We start from the raw sequence: 20,402 nt of genomic DNA, 5'->3' as shown, positions 1-20,402 counted from the left end.
CAAACATAGACACACACAGGAATTCCTAGAGGCATGATTCTCAACCCATGATGCAATTGGCAAACATATAGAATCGGATCCCATATCCCATAACCCATAGAGAACAGAACCAGAAATGACACAATGCACCACAGTAAACTGAACAGTGTAAATTTCAAGCGGAGAAAAACATCATTGCTGCATTGGAGGTCTCACTGGCGATGTTACCTACCATGGTGACGAAACATCTGAACGAAAACAAGCCAGCTCACCAAGCAAGCCAACAACCTCACCATTCTGTAAACACTATTGTTGCAGTCATTATCCGGGCCTGTACCTACAATACTGTCTCTAAACAGATTTTCTGGTTGCTGTTTATGGGAGCTTGCTGTGCATATTACCTGATATATTGGTAACTCTCCTTTGTGGACAATTGAGCATGTCAAAATTGTTTTGAATTGATGCATACTGTTCTGACTTGTAAAACTCAGAACAGTGCTCCAATACATTAATTTCCAACTTTGTTTTCCTTCTGGGTGTGAAAGCTATATTTTTCTTTGAAGTATACAAGTATGACTGCTACCTGCTTTTTAAATATAAAATAGGGAGTTTTCAGGAAGATAGCTTTCTTCCCATGAGGAAGAAAAAAACCTCTTTTGATCAGTTTGGCAGCTAATAAAAATCTAGTTGTTAGCTGAAATGAGTGAGGACCGATTTTAAAGATGCCTGTGTCTTTTAAGGATCAGTAGTACATCAGTGAGTGACAGTGGTCACTTTACATGCAAATACAATGATAATTGTGTACGTCTGTTTCTATGGTAACATCCTTTTTTGGGCTGTGATTGGTAGAGAGTTGTTTAGGGATCAGGGATGGGTGGGGAGTATGATCCAGAAGGCAGTGTACAATTCTAGCAAACAGAGGCTGGACTTTTTCTCTCTGGAGATTAGAAACTTGACCAGAATCCCCACAACATTGAAAGGACTTTCTGCCTCAATAATTAGCTTTGGATGTAAATGAAAGATTCTATGTGTTCATGACCATTGGGGGCTAGAGATGTTGAAACATCTGATTGATGTAAAGAAAGGGCTAAGTGTCTCAAGGTAATTGTTGCTGCCTAAAGGAATCAGAAGGCAGTTTTTTTTGGAATAAAGTGCTGAAAGTTTTGAACCGCCCGGAAGTAAATTGCAAGTTCTTTGCAGACTTTGATAACGGATTATCCTTCAGCAAACTGCAATGAAAATCCTCAAAGGAAACAGAGCTGAAGGACTAAGTTCGAACCAGTGGCTAATTCATTTACAAACTTCAGTTCTCCTCTTCGCCGTACTGCTACAAATGATGCAGGTGAGTAGGCAGGTTCAGTGACCATGTAGAGAAAGAAAAATCTTTGTACAAACAAAACCACGTAAAAATATATATTAACACAGTGAATTGTCTAACCCTGCTATGTGATAATTACTTGACACATTAAAGGTAGAGCAATTTCTAACACACAAAGCTTGAATTTTCTCGAGGATTTTGTATTCAGCATTGTTGCTAACGTATTTGAATGAAATATCCATGTGCATTTTTACAAGTAAATCCGTAATCTGTTTAAACAGACGAACGTGCGTTTAAGTACCATAGGGAATTTAAATTGTGCGTGAAATTCAGCAATCGAGAGAGAAAGAAACGCTGTGTTTAAAGATTTTCTTTTCGAATACACTTTCCCTGATAGTTCTCAGTATGAACTCAACTTCTGCTCCAAACGCCAGAAGTCTGTTTTGGGTGCACGTGGTTTATAAAACTCGAGTAAATGTGTCTGGCTGTCTCTGTTATTAAACTGGTGGCCAGGCAAGAACTCAGGAAATTAGAAGGATGAGGGAAGATCAGAAACAGCAGCTGTATAAGGAATTGAACCCTATACTCTCATGATATACAAGCTAAAGCTCCACTAACAAGCTATCCAAACAATTAAGATTTTCTTTGATTCTAACCTCTACTCAAAAATGTATAGCAATAGGCACAGGGTACATATTCAAAAAAGAGGTCAGTATAAATTCAGTTTTGTGTTGGAATTTGAGTGCTGAAATATCGGTCCAGAATTGCTGGTCTTATGACATAACCATTACATTGCTGTTCCAGGAGAAGGAGAAATAAGGTCAGTGGCCCAAGAATCAAAGCTACTCATTGCTCAGAGCAACTGCGGTTTTAAAACTTGAATATCTTGCTCGCAGTCAGTGCTGGGGATATTTCCATATTATGAGGGACTACTTCAGCTCTTACATCTGGACATACTGTAACTTCAACTGGGAATTCAGTGACCTGCATGTAAATTTCACAGTGTGAAATATACCCAGCCCTAGTGAATCTTAATTTTGAAGAGATTGTAAACATTGGTAACTGGTGGAATGCTAGATGTATAAAACATTGCATCAAGTGGCTGTCGACTGCAGACAAATTCCATTTTTCACTTTATGCCTTATGCAGACATAAAGAAAATAAATCTAATCAGAGAAAACATTTAGTATAACAAGTACCTATTTACAAAAAGTAAATATAAATATCTGCAATCCTTTCATGAATAAAATATTCCATCCACTATTGAAAAGAACATTAGAAGGGTGAGACATTGAAATAGTTTGAGGAAATTGACTGATATTCTTTCTATATTTATTGCAAATATTAACCAAATTAATTTTCAAATCAGAAGCCTGGTCTTGTAAGAAAACTGATATGGTTATCATCATTTGAAATTTTGTAATTTCCCATTTTTCTCAGATGCTCATTTAAAAGTTATTTTTTGTTATTGATTCGGTTACTGTGCCATTAAACGCCTTGAAGTAACTGCAGTTATTGATCTTGAATAAAAGAATTTTGAACTTTTCAGGGTAGCTGTTGATTTTGTTCAGGAATTGAAGGATGGTGCGATGGCAACGCTTTTGAATTTCCCTCAAATTTTATTGCAAGTGAAATTAATTGAAAAGAGGTACAAATCCGGCTATCAATTTTCTGTCGCACACTACCTCACCAAGTAATCATTTACCCTCATATTTTTTAAACTATTTCTAAATGATGTGACATATGTTCCTCTACTCTGTCACAATTATCTGGTGCAAGAACATAATATTGAATGTTAGATTGAACATAAAGAAAAGTCCTCTGTATCATTGTTTTGAATGTCCTTTTTTTGTCTCTCGTTGACCCTTTCTGTCTCTTGCTGTATTTTCATAATCTTATATGAGTTGAGAGGGGACACAAAGAGACTCAATGTGATTTTGACAGACTGAGTGAGTGGGTTAGAGAATGTAGGATGGACTATAGCATGGATTTGTGATATTAATTACTTTGGCAGCGGGAGCAAAAATGCCGATTTTTTTTCTTAAATGGTGAGAGTTTGCAAAATGTTGATGTCTAAAGGCATCTTGGTTCATTAGTTACTGAAAGCTAGCATGCAGGTGCAGCAAGCAATTTGGGAAGCAAACTGTATGTTAGCTTTTATTACAGGTAGATTTACATACAGAAGCATAGATGTCTTATTTTAGCTATCGAGAACATTGGTGAAACCTCAATGGAGTATTGTATGCTGTTCTGGTCGCCTTATCTAAGGATGAATGAATCACCACAGAGGGTGTGCAGTGGGCTTCACCAGATGGATTCTTGCAATGGTGGGACCTTGCTATGAGGACAATGCACTCATATTCTATGAAGTTTGGAAGAATGAGATGATCACATAGAAACTGACAAAATTCTCAAAAGGATAAGCAAGGTGGACAAGGAAAGAATAGTTTTCTGGCCTGGGCCTAGAACCAGGAGACGCAGTCTCAGGTTAAAAAGCAAGCCATTAGGACTGCAATGAGGAAATTCTTTGCTCAGAGGGTGGGAGTTTTTGGCATTTTCTATCCCAAGCGGGTAATGGAACACTGTACTTTACTTTGAGTCATTATGTCCATCCATTTCATTAAAAAAACACAACTTCAAAAACAGTGGCAGTCTGGCAGGGAAGTCCTGGTTATCTTTCACATTGTGATTCAGACGTCTTCATGATGATGATTTAACTGAAATGGGAATTTAATAGGTGCCCATTTAGCTCTCTTCTAATGGTATCAGAAAGAGATCCAACATTGACCCAACCAGAAGGCCTTAGATACAGTATTGCATTTAGCTCTGACAATGGATTGTGCTTATTAACCACATTATTCAGTACAACACACTAAAGAGGGCTACACCAGAAGCTGTCCATCACAATTCCTTTTGGAAAGATGCTATTTCCCCAGATCAATATCACACTTGCTCTTCTTTACCAGAAATGCTGAATGTAGATTCCCGAATGTCACTTTTTCGCTGAAATTGTTCTCCTTACAGCACGGAAGTTTCCAGAGAGATTTAATCAAGGTGTGAAAAAAAATTTGAGAGAGTAGATTGGAAGTAATTACTTTCTACATGTAGGACATCAATAAACCATGGCGCAGGTTTAAAGATCAATCTTGTTGAAAAAGGAATGATGTAAGCAGCATCTGTCAGCTTGGACTCAACAGGACAAGCGCAAAAACATCAAATTTCAAACAATTAATTGGCAAAAGAATTGGAAGGAACTGGGAAGGCTTTTTTCTATATAGTAATTTCTTTTGATGTGGGAGGCTGTATCTAAAAATATGGTGGAAGTAGTTACTTTCTAAAGGGAATTGGATATATAATATACACAAACAGTACGATCTATAGGGCTCTGGGAAAAAGTAGGGGAGCGTGGACAGCTGGATAAATCTCTGTTAAACTGCAGATATAAAAAGATGAATAGCCTCCTATTGTACTGTATGAGATAGCTCAAAGGTCTTGCTATTTATAACCATGCTTATGAGGAATACTCAGAGTTTGTGATTCATCCATGCAAGTCAAGAAAAATAGTCTGAATTAGAAATGGTTTAAAATCGAGTAGTGATATGGAACTGACCAGACTGTTGACACCATATGTTCAAAACCTTGGTGACTCACTGGTTTATTGTACATTGTCACTGCACACAGTGATAATGGCCATTTCTGATTGCTGAATTCATCAAATTTGTCCCTGGTTTATTCCTGTCTCTCTGTCTCTATCTCACTATCTCATTATCTGTCTCTTTTTCCCTTTCGCTCTGCCTCTCTCTCCACCCCCCCCACCCCCCCCCCCCCGCCCCACCCCCCTCCCACCAACACTTCCATCTTTTACCGTCCCCACTCAATCCCCCCTCTGGCTACCTGAGTTCAGCAGGTTGCCAAATAATGCACAGTTTTTTTGTCCATCCTATCCAGAGTGAAAAAAGTAAAGGGATCCACCTCATTTGCCTAGCCCATATTATATCTTGGTCAAGATCTCCACATTCTGCCCCCATCACCTATATTAGAACATTAGTGGTTGTAATTTAAAAGTACTTTATAGATAGTAAGCCATGTTGGGACATCCTAAGGTTGTGAAAGAGGTGGTATAAATGCAAGTTCAGTTCTTGCCAAGTACAACCTGGCACAATTGAAACCTGTAATTGATGCAAGGAAGGTCCAATATTACACACTTCAACTACAAGCCTACAAAGATAAATTGGTAAAAAAAAACAGACCATTTATCAACAGTGGAACTTGTCCAATGGTAGATCTCAGCTGTTTATGATACTAAACAACTGAGAAAAAGTCATCTTTCTGAAAAGCGACAGATGTTACCACAGCTTTTCATCTTGCACTCATCAGGGCAAATGCAAAAAAACCAAAATTTAATCACAAATAAATGCAGGAGAAAAAAACACTAATTCAATTCTAATTTCCTTAGATGTTACCATGCAGAAAGTAATGGAAACTACAAAATGAACAAGCTCCTCGCTAATTCAGAAAAAAAATGAAACCTTGAACAGAGCAGGCCAAGCAGCATCTCAGGAGCACAAAAGCTGACGTTTCGGGCCTAGACCCTTCATCTGATGAAGGGTCTAGGCCCGAAACGTCAGCTTTTGTGCTCTTGAGATGCTGCTTGGCCTGCTGTGTTCATCCAGCCTCACATTTTATTATCTTGGAATCTCCAGCATCTGCAGTTCCCATTATCTCTGAAACCTTGAACATGTTTGTTTTGTTGGCAGAGAATGGATCCCTGCAATTGAATGTCTGTTGTTTCCAGCAAGTGCAAACAAGTCATGTTCCAAGCTTGACTGATCATCTTAAATTATGCGTTAATCTCACTATTGACACACCCAAGATTGTTCAGCAGGTGTTTTGCAGAATCATCTCTAACAGTAGACAAAAAAAAATCATAGTTTCATTCACTCAACCAGTCACTGGAATGGATGGTGAATCTGAAAGTAGCATAAAATTTGAACACGTGGATAGCCCAAAGACCATAAAGCAGGGAATGTTTATTCTATTGGCATCAGGTCATTACAAACAGGAAAAGAAATTAAGGATAAACAAGGAACTATTTACACCATGTACATGGAATAACTGTGTGGGTTACATCAGGTTGTCTGACTGCTCTCTCTTTCCATCAAAACTTTCTCCAGCAAAGGTACACTCACTTTTCTAGCGAGAGTCTATTTGACTGTGTCAACCCCTCTCCATCACAATCGCCAACACCTATTGGTGGAAGTCGCATTACATGATGGATTATTTTAAAACCTTGGGTTTCATGCATAGACACAAACTAATGAGGAATGAATTTAGTTCTGATAGAAAGAATTAGGGGTAACACTGTCTGAAATGATTCCCAGAGAAGTGGTAGCAAATATTTACAGTTATTTATGACCCTATTATGAGGAGAAAAGAAAATCCATCATTTTTTGGTTCATTTATAGCTAGATGTGTTATTACAAGTGAATTGACATCTTTCATCTCTTTTATTCTCTTGTGGGCACTGCTGGCCGGCTAACATTTATTGCCCATCCCTAGGTGTCCTTTAGATGTTGATGTTCTGTTCTCTTCCTGTGAATTATCTTCATTCTTTTGAACATTGCAACAATGCCCTAGCATCGATTAAACAAAGTCAATGCAATTCTATGAAGAACAAAATGTGGTGTTATGGTTTAGGAATTTACACAACAGTTCATTTTTGATCAATTTTAAAGTCAAAATGTCTTCAACTGCAATACAGAACAGTGGTACGAAAGATTTTGTTTTACTTCTTAATGTAACTGATAGTATTGTTGCTTAACGTATAATAATCAGATAACAAGGATTTTAATAGGACCCAGCTTTATACACCCAAATCACTTTTCTGTTCCACTTGAATTTAATCACAATTAATGCCAGAAAGAAATAATTTTGTGATTATTCACTGACTTACAGAAACGTAAGATTGAAAGAGATTAGGATAGTTTTACCTGTCAGAATGACTGTGAGACTAATGGCATTCACCATTATTTATGCCTAAATGGTTCGGCAAAGTCAAGAAAGGATCAGATGCATGGTTAAATGTGGCAATAAAAATCTTGAGTCAGAATTGTCCTGCTCCACCAGCATTTGATCATCTGGTTTATTGCTGGAATGTGTTCAGTGTCTTCAAGTTGTATTTGCCTGTGTAATAGGAACTCACCACAGATAAAGCCGATTATAATAACCCTAAATACCCTTTAAACAACATAATAAATATTAAATAAAATCTAAAAGAACCGTGGATGCTGTAAATATGGAACAAAAGCAAAGTTGCTGGAAAAGCCCAACAGGCCTAATAGCATCTGTGAAGGAAAAAACAGAGTTAACTTTTCGGGTCCAGTGACCCTTCCTCAGAACACTTCCTCATAATAAATATTAATTACAGCTAATCAATCTTTCTGGAAATAAAAACCAACTCTTCCATGTGCGGAATCTCCTCCAATGTTGTGAATTGATTTAGCAGACTATAACAAATGTCAGACCCTTTCTGTAATGTACTTTCTTAAATTTTCTCATGATTTTGGTTTATCCCCCCCCCCCCGCTCTCTTAATGCAATCTTTCTCCCAGCGTTTTATTTTTCTGATTTGATAATGAATTCTTTTCTCAGTTCTTCCACTATTTATTTTGCAATTACTCAATGTCATTGGTTAAGGACATATTCATTAGTTTACTGTGATTTTGCTTCTATCCCTGACCTGTTTTCAGCTCTCATGTCCTGCACTTTAGTGGACGGAAGAGTTTTTGAGCTGAAGGATGCAGAGACAAGTTGAATACACGCTGGGCTTTAGATGATGGATGCAGAGAGAAGTCATCAATACACTGAAACCTATTTTGAAGTCGCTAAATTGCACAAATCAATCTGATAATTGGGCAGTTAGTGTTTTCCTATAACTTCAAGTTGATACACATCATTTTACACATGATTTTAAATATTCTGGCTCCTGAAAATGCTTGGTAAGAAACTCAAGAACATTAGAAATTGGCGCAATAGTAAGGCATTTGGCCCCTCCAGCCTGTTCTGCCATTGAATACTATCAATGGCTGATTTGATTGTGGATTTAACTTCACTCTCCTGCCTGTACTTAATTTATTCACGAAAATGTTTAGTAAACTTTGAAGATCCAGATCGCATCAAAGCTGTCACAAACTGTGGTTTGGATTCCAAGTCGCAAGAGCACATCAGCAAAACTTCATTGAGCTTATGTCACTGAGCTGCAACATGCCCTGGGGAATTATATTGAGAAACACCAGGAGAGGGTGAAGTGCATTCCAGGATTCTCTAGCAGTAGCCAAATTGTAATGCAAGGCATTGCAATTCAGTAATGCACAGAAAAAAATCATATTCTCGCTCAGAACAGCACCAGGTTGAGCCGTGTTACCTGCTGTTGGGTTAAGAATTTGCTAAGGTATCAGAGGACTGCAGCTGAAACTAAAAGTGCATTCATTTCTAAATTAGTGTCTACAGATACTTTTTAACTGCTTCAAACTGCAGATGGCTTTGGGACTGCATACTTTTCCTGGAATGGAGGGAATACTAAAGAGGACCCATCAGATGGATAAGCAACTGGGAATTGAGCTCCACTTATAGTTTTTCGGAAGTAATAATGTGGAGTGGTTTGCTATTGTGGACTATCACAGTCATGCTAAAAAATGACTCTCAGTGGCCACCTGCTGAATGTCATTGAATGACACAGTTTGTTATAGCAAAGTGCCTGTCAGCTATGTAAAAAAGGTCAGGTTACAGCATGTAAAGTTATGGCTCATTATCTCTTAAATTCTGTTCTCTGTGAATTTAGTCAGATTAAACATGTATGGAGTGGCAGGAACTCTGGCATTTATTTACAATAACCATATGAGCTGTGCATAGTTCTTTGATCAGAACAGAGTTTGCATGATCTCAATCAGAACCCTGAACTCGCTCTGGTGATTACATATAACACTTCACACATGAGTATGCAATAGCATGTCATTCTGTTTGAAGAAACATGATTGTCCTAGTTCAGTGATCAGCCCCAGTGTGACCAACTGCTGACAAAAAATAGATTTAATAGGATCAGCCTTTTCTTTAAAAAAAAGCTTAAAGCAGAAACTGAAGACTTCAGATGATGCCATCACTCAAATTGCATCATTCATACTGTTCCGATATCACATTGAATGGTGTATCCCAATCTTCATCAGTATGCAGATTGTAGAAGCAGGTAGCTGTGAACTGTTTCAGAAGATAAATGTGGCAGAATTTCCCTCAAACAAGACGAACTCAGTTTGTTTAATTGTGTTCAGTATACCTCCCTCCCCACACACAAACCCCATAAGGGAATAAATTGCTGAGATGTTTCATTACACATCAACCAAAGCTCAGAAAGTCATTAGAATGCTGAAATAGCTATCCACTGAGGGAAAACTTGGTTTAGAATAGAATCCCTACAGATTGGAAATGGCAGTTTGGCCCAACGAGTTCACAGCAACTCTCCAAAGAGCATCCCACCCAGACTCACCCCATTACTCTATCCCTGTGCTTCCCATGGCTAATCCACCTAACTTACACATCCCTGGACGCTCTGGGCAATCTTTAGCATGGCCAATCCACCTAACCTGCACATCTTTAGACTGCAGAAGGAAACCGGAGCACCTAGAGGAAACTCACGTAGACGTAGGGAGAATATACAAACTCCACTTACTTGATTGTCCGTTTTGGCTCTCTCCTGTCAATTGTGCAAATAGACAAGATTGAGATTCAGGAACGGGAAAGTTTCAGATACGTGACATATTAATGGAGGCATTATGTGTAATGTTAGGCTAGCATGCCCTACCTGGCTCCAAAGGAATACAAGCAAACGTGCACATCGATTTGAAGCAAAACCATTAGCTTAACCTACTTTATGTATATTAGAACATATAATTATGAGCTTAAACTACTTCCTGCATATTTAAGAAGTGAGTCTCTCATCCTTTCACTTATTGGGGACCCCTCTGACGCTCGGAGTTCAGCCTAATTTCTATGGGACCATCTGAAAAGCTGGTCTAATGATGAAAGCCAATGAACTAGGAAAAGTCCCCAGTGTTAATAATATACTGGATTTGTTGTTACATGCTGAAATGCCTCATATGACTACTTTTCCCAAGTATTTCTCTGTACTTCATTGTCACAAACAAGTCCAGGTATTTCTGCGAAGCAGCCTGTTCCCATGTTTTTGCACAATGGCCTGCTCTCACATATTTTTCTCCTCTTTCTATCAATTACTTATTGCCATTTCCAATTAATCCTTCATAATCTGGTTTGGAGATATTGTTTTTGGATTCATAAGCTACAGTATGTGATTGAATGGAGGTTATGTGTGACCATGAGTGACATGGATAGGGTATGGAGAATGTGTGTCTGTGGGAGGTCGATTGGGGTAAAGAACAAAGAACAAAGAACAGAGAAAATTACAGCACAGGAACAGGCCCTTCGACCCTCCAAGCCTGCGCCGATCGAGATCCTCTGTCTAAACCTGTCATCTATTTTCTAAGGGTCGGTGTCCCTTTGCTCCCTGCCTGTCCATGTACCTGTCCAGATACATCTTAAAAGCCATTATCTTGTCTGTGTCTACCACCTCTGCTGGCAATGCTTTCCAGGCACCCACCACCCTCTGTGTAAAGAACTTTCCACACATAGCTCCCTTAAACTTTCCTCCTCTCACTTTGAACTCATGACCCCTAGTAATTGAGTCCGCCACTCTGGGAAAAAGCTTCTTGCTATCCACCTTGTCTATACCTCTCATGATTTTGTAGACCCAAAGAGGTTTCACCATTTTCGTTATATCTGGAATGAAGTCCGACAGCATGAGGTGAGCCTTTTAAGCAGCTTGCCTTGTCATCTGGTCACCTCAGATCACTTTCCATGACCAGTATACCTGACTACCTAACTGAAACAACCCAACCAGCTCACCACAGCCCCACCACCCACCTTAGTGGGCACTTTCTCCTGAGATCATAGCCCAACAAATGAACGTTCCTGATCCCAGCACCTGCTTCAAGGATGAAACTCCAGCTCAGTACCTTACAATCTCCTTTTCACTTTATGATATGCAGCACCAACTGACTGCTTAGCTGACCTTCATGTTCCTTTCCATTTCATCCTGATAGTAAAATTGTATGTCTAAGAATATCACACTGTACTTCAGTGGTGATCTCTTTCAGAAAAGTCCATCCTCCATCTGACCTCTGCTAGGCACTGTGCAGGGACTTCATCCATCAGATTAAATAGAAATGGCAACATGAAAATGGGCCATTCAGCCCTTGCAAACCTTGATTGCCTGAAGAACTATCCTGACAATTACAATGCCAACAATAGAGAGAGTAAAACATGAAATATTAATCACATCTATTAGTTTAGCAGTTTGGTTTTTACAGTTGAAGCAGATGGAATGCAATCACCAAAACTCAAACATAAATCCAGAAGTTCCTAAAAAAATAACAAAACCCTTGAACCACATTAGAGAGAAAAGGAGCCCTTTAATCTTTTGCATAATGTATGTAAGAATTTCTACCTAGTTGAAGAAACAAAAATGACAAGATGGGAACATCAAAATGTTGGTAATGTTTGCGGTGTTCCATGTTTTAATCCCGGCATTTGACATATTAACTAAAGGTGTTGCTAAAACAAATTTACAATTAAATATTTTAAGATACATTCAAATAATAAGAAAGGTGAAATGAGTCAATGTTCTGAAGGGAATATCATATTTGTGCATGTTTAAATTTTTGTCTTTTACACTCAGGAAAGGTAAATTAACATTTGAACAAATAATCTTAAAATTCCTCCTGAACAATTGTTGAAGGATGGGATTAGTTTAATTTGGGATTATGTTTGGCACGGACTGGTTGGACCGGAGGTTCTGTCTCTGTGCTATATGACTGTATAATTCCATGACTCCTCTGTTGCTATTTTTAAAAGAAGTGAAAAGCATAATTTAACAGATATCACTTTTTGCATTGTGAGAAATGTCTGCTCTGAAAATAAAAGAATAAAATTAACAGACCTTAACTTTGTGGAGCAGTTTGTTCAACCAGATCTGTGAGATTAAAGATTTTAACAATTTTTATTATGCTGCATCATTTGGCTTAATGTAGTTGATACCTCTTTTTTGAGAGCCTTAGATAAGGGCCAAAAATATAACATATGATACTGCAAGAGCTGACACTCGTAGAAGAGATAAATCAAGGAATAATGTTTGGGTATTCACTTTGCTCGGAGCAGACTGCATTGCTTTCCACACAAATCAACCTTACAGCAATAATCTTCCGCTTTAGTAATTCACAAAGAATTTTTCTTGTTTAACTTCCTTACAGGGACTTGTTTATATGTTCCATCCTGTTTATTCTGCAGGTCAGTGGCTCGATGCTGGAGGACACGATCAGTAACTGGTCCTTGTATAAAGATCAGTGTTTGCAAAACCTAACCAAGGCCAGTAATAAAACTGGTGAGCAACCTAACTCGATAGTAAGATTTATTTGGAGGAAAGTTATTCTGTTTAAACATTTTAACCCCTTGCCAACTTGGAAGAAGCTTCTGTTGAGCTGAATGTTTTTAAGTTATTTTAATAAAGGCAACAGAACACAAATTTGTCTAAATTCTTGACACATGATACAATTCGTTTGATGCTGTATCCTCTGCTGTTTCCATGGTCTTACCTATAACACCAATTGACTATTTGGTTAGAAATTTCAACAAGGAAGGCTGATAATGCTCCCCCTCAGCAGCCACCCTCCCAATACTGCCCACTAAGAAAATGAAATGCCTATTTATCCTGTGTACTACCTTGCCTGACCTGCAAAACAGCCCAAAAAAATCAACCAGAATCCTGCTGTAGTTATTTTGGGAGTGTGCCTCGCATCTCTCTTTGGTACAGATTTGTTCAAACATTTTGAGGGTGTAAATGTCTGGTATATCAGAATGCAAAATAAGTCTTTTTGTCTTAAGTATTGATTTTTACTTTTCGTGTTACCGTCTGTCTCCACACAAGCACCACATCTCTCCCAAAATAGAAACATTTTATACCTTAAACCACCAACCCTTTCCATGGTCAGGGCCATAGGCTGAACTGGAAAATTACGTCTTTTGTAATAATTTCTTTGCTCAAAAATTAATTATCTCATTACCAATTAGCCATATGTCAATGGTCAGTTCAATTCATTTTGAATAATTAGTAATATTGAGATTTAAAATTCATGTCTTTCTATTTGAAGGTTCTGTTTTTTTTCCAGTTGTTTGAGTGTGAAGGCTATTATTTAAAGCATGTGTGTAATTACACTACCCAATTTGAAAAGTTAGAGGGGTTTACACAGCGAACCAAGTGTTTGCAAAATCAAGTGGTAAACTTGCATATTGAAGAGCTTGGGTTCATATCCCAACTTGAATTGCTTTCAAGGAGTATGTGTTGGAAATTCTCTGTAAGACAATGAGGAGATGGATAATATCACTGAATGACTATGTTTCTGGTCCAGGTTTCTGAGCTCTTTCCTTTGGTCTGAGTGTATCTCAACAAAATGTAAGCAGGCAGCAATCCTGTGTTGCTTTACCTAAGAAACAAACACGCTTCCTGTACAATCGAATCCTGTAAGAGTCAATTCCTTGCACCATGTTACAATCCTCATTTATAAGACGAAGCATTGCTTGTCCTGAGAGCTTTGTTGCTCCATGTTTCTCCGAGAGTGCAACAACTTTAGTAATCCCTGTGTCAGTTCCTGAGCATTCACTGCTCTCGACTGAGAGGCAGTAATAAACTGGAACAACCAATGAAAGGAGAAAGGGAACACAGTAACATTAAAGTTCCTGCTCCTGATTGCTATCTAATCCCCAATTTACATCTCATATGCATTAAACACAGAATCTGCTTTTGCCATGAATCCTTTGCATAGACATTTGTCCTAGTTACAATCTAAAAGGTGCCTGTCTGCATTGACCTTCCAAACATTTCAGTAAGTTACCAAATGGGGTCGATGGAACTGTATCTTTTTGCAACTTAACAGTATTAAGAGACAAGAAGCTTGCATTAAGAAAGAAGTTTATGTCAGCAGTTAAATTAAGAAAGAAGCAAGAGATTTGAAGGAAGATCTATTTTTCATTCAGGATTTGTGGCTGACTGAAAGATCCTTTTCACAGCTTCATTGTGTTAACTTCCCCAACTCCCTCACCCAAAGAGTTGTCTTATCCATCAGAAGCACTTATTGCAAGCACATCACCCCCAATGAATTTAATTACTAAGAGAGTCAGGTACAGTGTGCATCTGAGAGAATTCTTTGCTGGGTGAGGTGCCCCAGTACCAATGTGAAATCAGAAACTGATGACACATGTCTTGGTGTTGAGCTTTTGTGGTTGTTTAATATTCATTATATTATTGAAGTGACGTTTTTCTAATATTGGTAGGATAAAGACTGTGTTTTCAAAGTGTTCTAATTGCGAATGATTATGCAAGATAAGCATGAAGAGCTGACAGTTTAATGGCATTAGTTTATTTTTCACAATGCAAGGCTGATTCGTACTCAGGAATTTTGTGCTCTAGAATTATGTTTCATGCGGCGATTACTTACTAAAAGATTTAACTAGTTTCCTGACACATTCCAAGCAAAGATGACAGGTCTCAAACACAGCAAACTGTATGAGTTCAAGTACAAGAGCATAGACTTTATCCATTAAATCCAGAGAGATTACAAACAAATAATCTGATTAAGCAAGATGTTTCATCGGTTTTCATTTCTCAAAGGTTGACAAAACTTTTTTTTTATTTTGGGATGCTAGGATTGTTGGCAAAGCATGTACATAGCACCATTCCCAAAGAAGTCAATCTGCAGCAGTGATAGTACCCTACTTAAATATTGGAGGATGGAAAGGTAACTTGCTGACAACACTCTGTCATGCTGCACTGCGCATGAAGACTTTGCGCTGTAGTCAGATACACAAACATATAAAACAGGAGCAGAAGTGGTCCATTCAGCCACTTTTGCCTGTTCTGACCGGTCAATAAAATCACAGCTCATCTGTTAGTGTTTGAACTCCACATTTCCAGTTACCCCAATAATCTTTGATTCCCTTGCCTGACGAGAATGTAACTACCTGCACCTTAAAAATGTTTAATGCCCCATATCCCCCACATTCTGCAGCAGAGAGTTCCAATGTTGCACAACCCACTGAGAGAAAGGTTCTTCTCATCTCTGTCCTACAAAGGATGTCCCATGATTTTAAAACAATGCCCCGTAGTTCTGGACTCACTGTCAAGAGGAATCATCCTCTCCACATCCACCTCGCCAAGACTGTTCGAGATCTTAACATAGAAACATAGAACATAAAACAGTACAACACAGTACAGGCCCTTCAGCCCACGATGGTGTGTCGACCTATTATCCTACTAAGATCAATCTACCCTGCATACCCTACATTTTACTATCATCCATGTGCCTATCCAAATGTCCCTAATGTATCTGTCCTCACTACCACCACTGGCAGCGCATTCCACACACCCCTCACTGTCTGTGTAAAGAAACTATCTCCAACATTTCCCCTATACCTTCCTCCAATCACTTTAAAATTATGCACCCTCATAATAGTCATTTCTGCCCTGTGAAAAAGTCTCTGGTTATCCACTCTAATCACCTTGTACACATTTATCATGTCACCTCTCATCCTTCTTCGCTCCAATGAAAAACGCCCTAGCTCCATCAAACTCCAGCCCAGGCAGCATCCTGGTAAATCCCCTCTGCACCCTCTCTAAAGCTTCCATATCTTTCCGACAATGAGGCGATCAGAACTGAACACAATATTTCAGGTGTGGTCTAACCAGGGCTTTATAGTGCTGCAGCACAATCTTCTGTACTTTAGTCAAGCTACCCACTCTTCTAAACTCCAGCCTGTCCAACTATCCTCATAAGACAATCTACTCAGTTCATGTATTAAGTAAACTTCCTCTGAACTTCCTCCAAGTCATTTACATCCCTCCTTAAATAAGGAAGCCAAATCCACAAACCGATGTGACCTCGCCAATGGCCTGTATTACTAAGGCAGGACATCCTTACTGTTGTGTTCAATTCCTCTGATGATAAAGAATAATATTTCAATAGCTACCTAATTACATGCTGTACCTGTATGAGAACACCTGGATCCCCTGCACGTCAGGGTTATGCACTTGTTTGTAATTTATGTAATGCTCTTCTTGTTCTTATCAAAGTGCACTACTTCACAATTCCCCACCTTATCCTCCAACTGCTAGCTTTTTGTCCACTCATTCAGCCTGTATGTAGAGCTGTGCAACCTCTTCACCTTTCTTGACTCTCTTTGTACCATCTTTAAATTTATCAACCATACTTTTGCTCACCCTTTTCTGAGCCATTAACATCAAATAATAATTTGATATCACAGAAGTTGAATGTCACTGGAACAAATATACCTTTTGTCGAACTTTTTCATCTTGCACTCATCAGGAAAATAAGTTGATGACTGAGATGCAGCAATTTTTTCCGAAACTTCATGCCTATTGCCACTCAAAGATTTAATTTGAACCAAATAACTGAAAAGAGAGAAAGAAAGGGTGAAATGAGAATGTTGTTGGTTTTGTTTTTATCTTAAGCGTTTGATTTTAAACTGATCATCAGTTATTGTTGGAAATTATTCTTTAATGGCCATGATCTAATGACTGCCATGGGCAATATCTTGTACATATTTGACAAATCTTCACTGCATTCAGCAAACATTTGACCTGCTTTAACTCGTTACAGAACCCATGCAGAAAATTTCTCTGTCGACTTTGTTATCTGGCTGCCTCATCTCTCCTTGTGTATCATGATAAAGTCTATTCTTTTCAAGGAGTGAAAAGATTGAATTAAGTTTCAAATTGGCTAAACTATAAAAAATGAATCAGTCATGAGTTAATACTGCAAGAATTAGGTAATTGACCAGCTCGGAAATCTTTCCTTGTCACTTTACAACATCAGAGTGTATAACCAAGCAACAAATGTGTGTGGACTTAGGGGATCTCATATGCACTTTGTAACATGTAGTAGAAGGTGTAATAAGTTGTTCATGGTCACATCTTAATTATGATCAAGTCCAAATATTTCTGTAGCATCAGAATTTATTGTACAGTCATTGCCTGGTGGATAAACACCAAAACCCCATTTTGTTTATTTGTTGCTGTCAAATATGTCAGTTACATGATCATCTTAGCAGAGTACTCTATGGAATAGGACTCAAAATATTTCTTCTCCTTTATTTCCATGAGCCACTTCTTCAATCTCACTAACTGCTCAATATGTTTGGAAGCCACTTAAGGGTGATATTTTCTAAATACATATTGGCATATGAGGGATTTCGACCCTCAGTATCAGAATTAAAAGAATTCAGCAATTGCCTGAATAATTGTGAAAGTTCTGCAATATGTATATTAGGATAAGACAACAGGCTTATGTTAGGAATAAATGCTTCAAAAGAAATGATGAGCACTTCTAAAAAAACAAAGTTATTGCTAAGAACACATTTTCTACAGACTGGTGAGGTCACAGCAGAATGGATGCATATTTGACATTTACTGCATCTCAGATAATTCATATTGTATGAGAGATTTTGAGGAATGATAATACAGACATGCAAATCTTATGAAATTAAGCCATTCAGTAGTCACTTTACAATTGACTGAGTGTTCACCGCAATAGCATCCATTTTCCCCATATAGAATCATAGAGCCATTGAACTGTACAGCATGGAAACTGACCCTTTGGTACAACTCGTCCATGCTGACCAGCTATTCTATGTAATTATAGTCCCATTTGCCAGCATTTGGCCTATATCCCTCTAAACTGTTCCTATTCATGTACCCATCCAGTTGCCTTCTAAATGTTATGATCGCACCAGCCTCCACCATTCCATCTGGCAGCTCATTCCATATATACACCAGCCACTGCATGAAAAGATTACCCCTGAGGTCCATTTTATATCTTTGCCCTCTCACCTTTTGGACTCCCCCACCCTGGGGAAAAGGCCTTACCTATTTATCCTATCTTAGCCCCTCATGATTTTATAAACCTCTATAAAGCCCCCTTTCAACCGATGCTCCAAGGAAAATAGCCACAGCCTATTCAACCTCTCCCTATAGCTCAAACCCTCCAACTCTGGCAAGATCCTTGTAAATCTCTTCAGAACCCTTCTAGTTTTACAACATCCTTCCTGTAGGAGGAAGAACCCCAGAATTGCACACACAATTCTAAAAGTGGCCTAACCAATGTCCTGTACAGCACCACCTTGACCTCCCAACTCCTATACTCAATGTACTGACCAATAAAGGGAAGCATGCCAAACACCTCCTTTACTATCCAGTCCACCTGCAAGTCCACTTTCAAGTAACTATGAACCTGCATTCCAAGGTATCTTTGTTCGACAACACTGCCCAGGACCTTACCATTAAGTGTATAAGTCCTGCCCTGATTTGCCTTTCCAAAATGCAACACCTCGCATTTATCTAAATTAAACTCCATCTGCCATTCCTCAGCCCATTGACCCATCTTATCAAGGTCTCATTGTACTCTTAGCTAACCTTCACCGCTGTGTACTACACCTCCAATTTTGGTGTTATCAGCAAACTTACTAATCGTACCTCCTATGTTCACATCCGGATCATTTATATAAATGACCAAAAGCAGTGGACCCAGGACCAGTCCTTGCAGCACACCACTGGTCACAGGCCTACAATCTGAAATGCAACCCGACACCACCACCCTCTTTCTACTACCGATGAGCCAGTTCTGCCTCCAAATAACTAGTTGTCCCTGTATTCCCTGTGATCTAGCCTTGTTAACTAGTCTGCCATGAGCAAATTCATCGAATGCCTTACTGAAGTCCATATAGGTCACATCTATTACTCTTCCCTTAGCAATCTTCCTAGTTACTTCTTCAGAAAACTCAATTAGGTTAGTGAGACATGATTTCCCATGCAGAAAGCCACGTTGACTATCCCTAACCAATCCATGCCTTTCCAAATATATGTAAATTCTATCCCTCAGGATTCCCTCCAACAATTGGCCCACCACCAATGCCGGACTACCTGGTCTACAGTTCCCTGGCTTTTCCTTACCACTTTTCTTAAAATGTGACACCACATTAACCAACTTCCAGTCTTCCAGCACCTCACCTGTGGCAATTGAAGAGACAAATATCTCATTGAGGGGCCCAGCAGTTTCTTCCCTAGCTTCTCACAGAGTTCTAGGGTACGCCTGGTCAAGCCCCAGAGATTTGTCCACCTTTATATGGTTTAAGACATTCAGCGCCTCCTGCACTGTAATTTGCATATTTTTCAAGATGTCACTATTCACTTCCCCATATTCTATTTCTTCCATATCTTTGTCCTCAGTAAACAATGATGCAAAATTCTCATTCAATGTTTTCATGATAGATCCTGAACTCCTGCACACTCCTCCAAAATGTCCACCTTCTTTCTCAGCTGTGGATTCCCCAGCACCATTGTCAACAGGGTCCCCAACCGGGTCCAAACCATCTCCGACACTTCCGCTGTCACCATTTCTCTTCCCTCCCGCAACAGCAATAGGGTTCCCCTTGTCCTTATCAACCATCTCACCAGCATCCAGAAGATCATCTAATGCCATTTCTGCCACCTCCAGCAAGATGCCATTGCCAGACACATATTCCCCTCCCCTCCCTTGCCCAACTTCCACAGGGACTGTTCCCTCTGGGATACCCTCGCCCACACTGCCTTCACCCCCATCACTCCCCAACAGCCTTCCAGCACCTTCCCTTGTAGGCAGCGAAGGTGCAACACCTGCCCATTTACCTCTTCCGTCCCCACTATCCAAGAGTCCAAACGTGCCTTTCAGGTGAAGCAACACCTCACCTGCAGTTTCCACAATGTAATCTACAGCATTCACTGCTCACATTGTGGTCTCTAAGCTGGGGAAACAAAGCGTAGGCTGGGTGCCCACTTCACAGAGCATCCACATTCTACTCGCAAAAAAGACCCTGAAGTACCTGTTGCCTGCCAGTTTAAAGCACTACCCTGTTCCCTGACCAATATCTCTATCTCT

The 20,402-nt window shown here is 39.2% G+C and overlaps 1 protein-coding gene across 1 annotated transcript in view; it reads left to right on the top strand.

Moving 5' to 3' along the window:
- The first annotated feature begins 899 nt into the window (after positions 1-899).
- Positions 900-20,402, top strand: part of LOC125463462 (glucagon-like peptide 2 receptor) — a 55,566-nt gene continuing 36,063 nt past the window's right edge. The window contains exons 1-2 of the mRNA XM_059653558.1: positions 900-1,321; positions 12,709-12,802. Coding sequence (XP_059509541.1) covers positions 1,214-1,321; positions 12,709-12,802 — 202 coding nt within the window. The 5' untranslated portion in view covers positions 900-1,213. The remainder of the gene's footprint in view (positions 1,322-12,708; positions 12,803-20,402) is intronic.

This window comes from Stegostoma tigrinum, chromosome 22 (genome assembly GCF_030684315.1).
Source record: "Stegostoma tigrinum isolate sSteTig4 chromosome 22, sSteTig4.hap1, whole genome shotgun sequence".
NCBI classification, from domain to species: Eukaryota; Metazoa; Chordata; class Chondrichthyes; order Orectolobiformes; family Stegostomatidae; genus Stegostoma; species Stegostoma tigrinum.
This window is presented reverse-complemented; position numbering and strand designations above follow the sequence as displayed.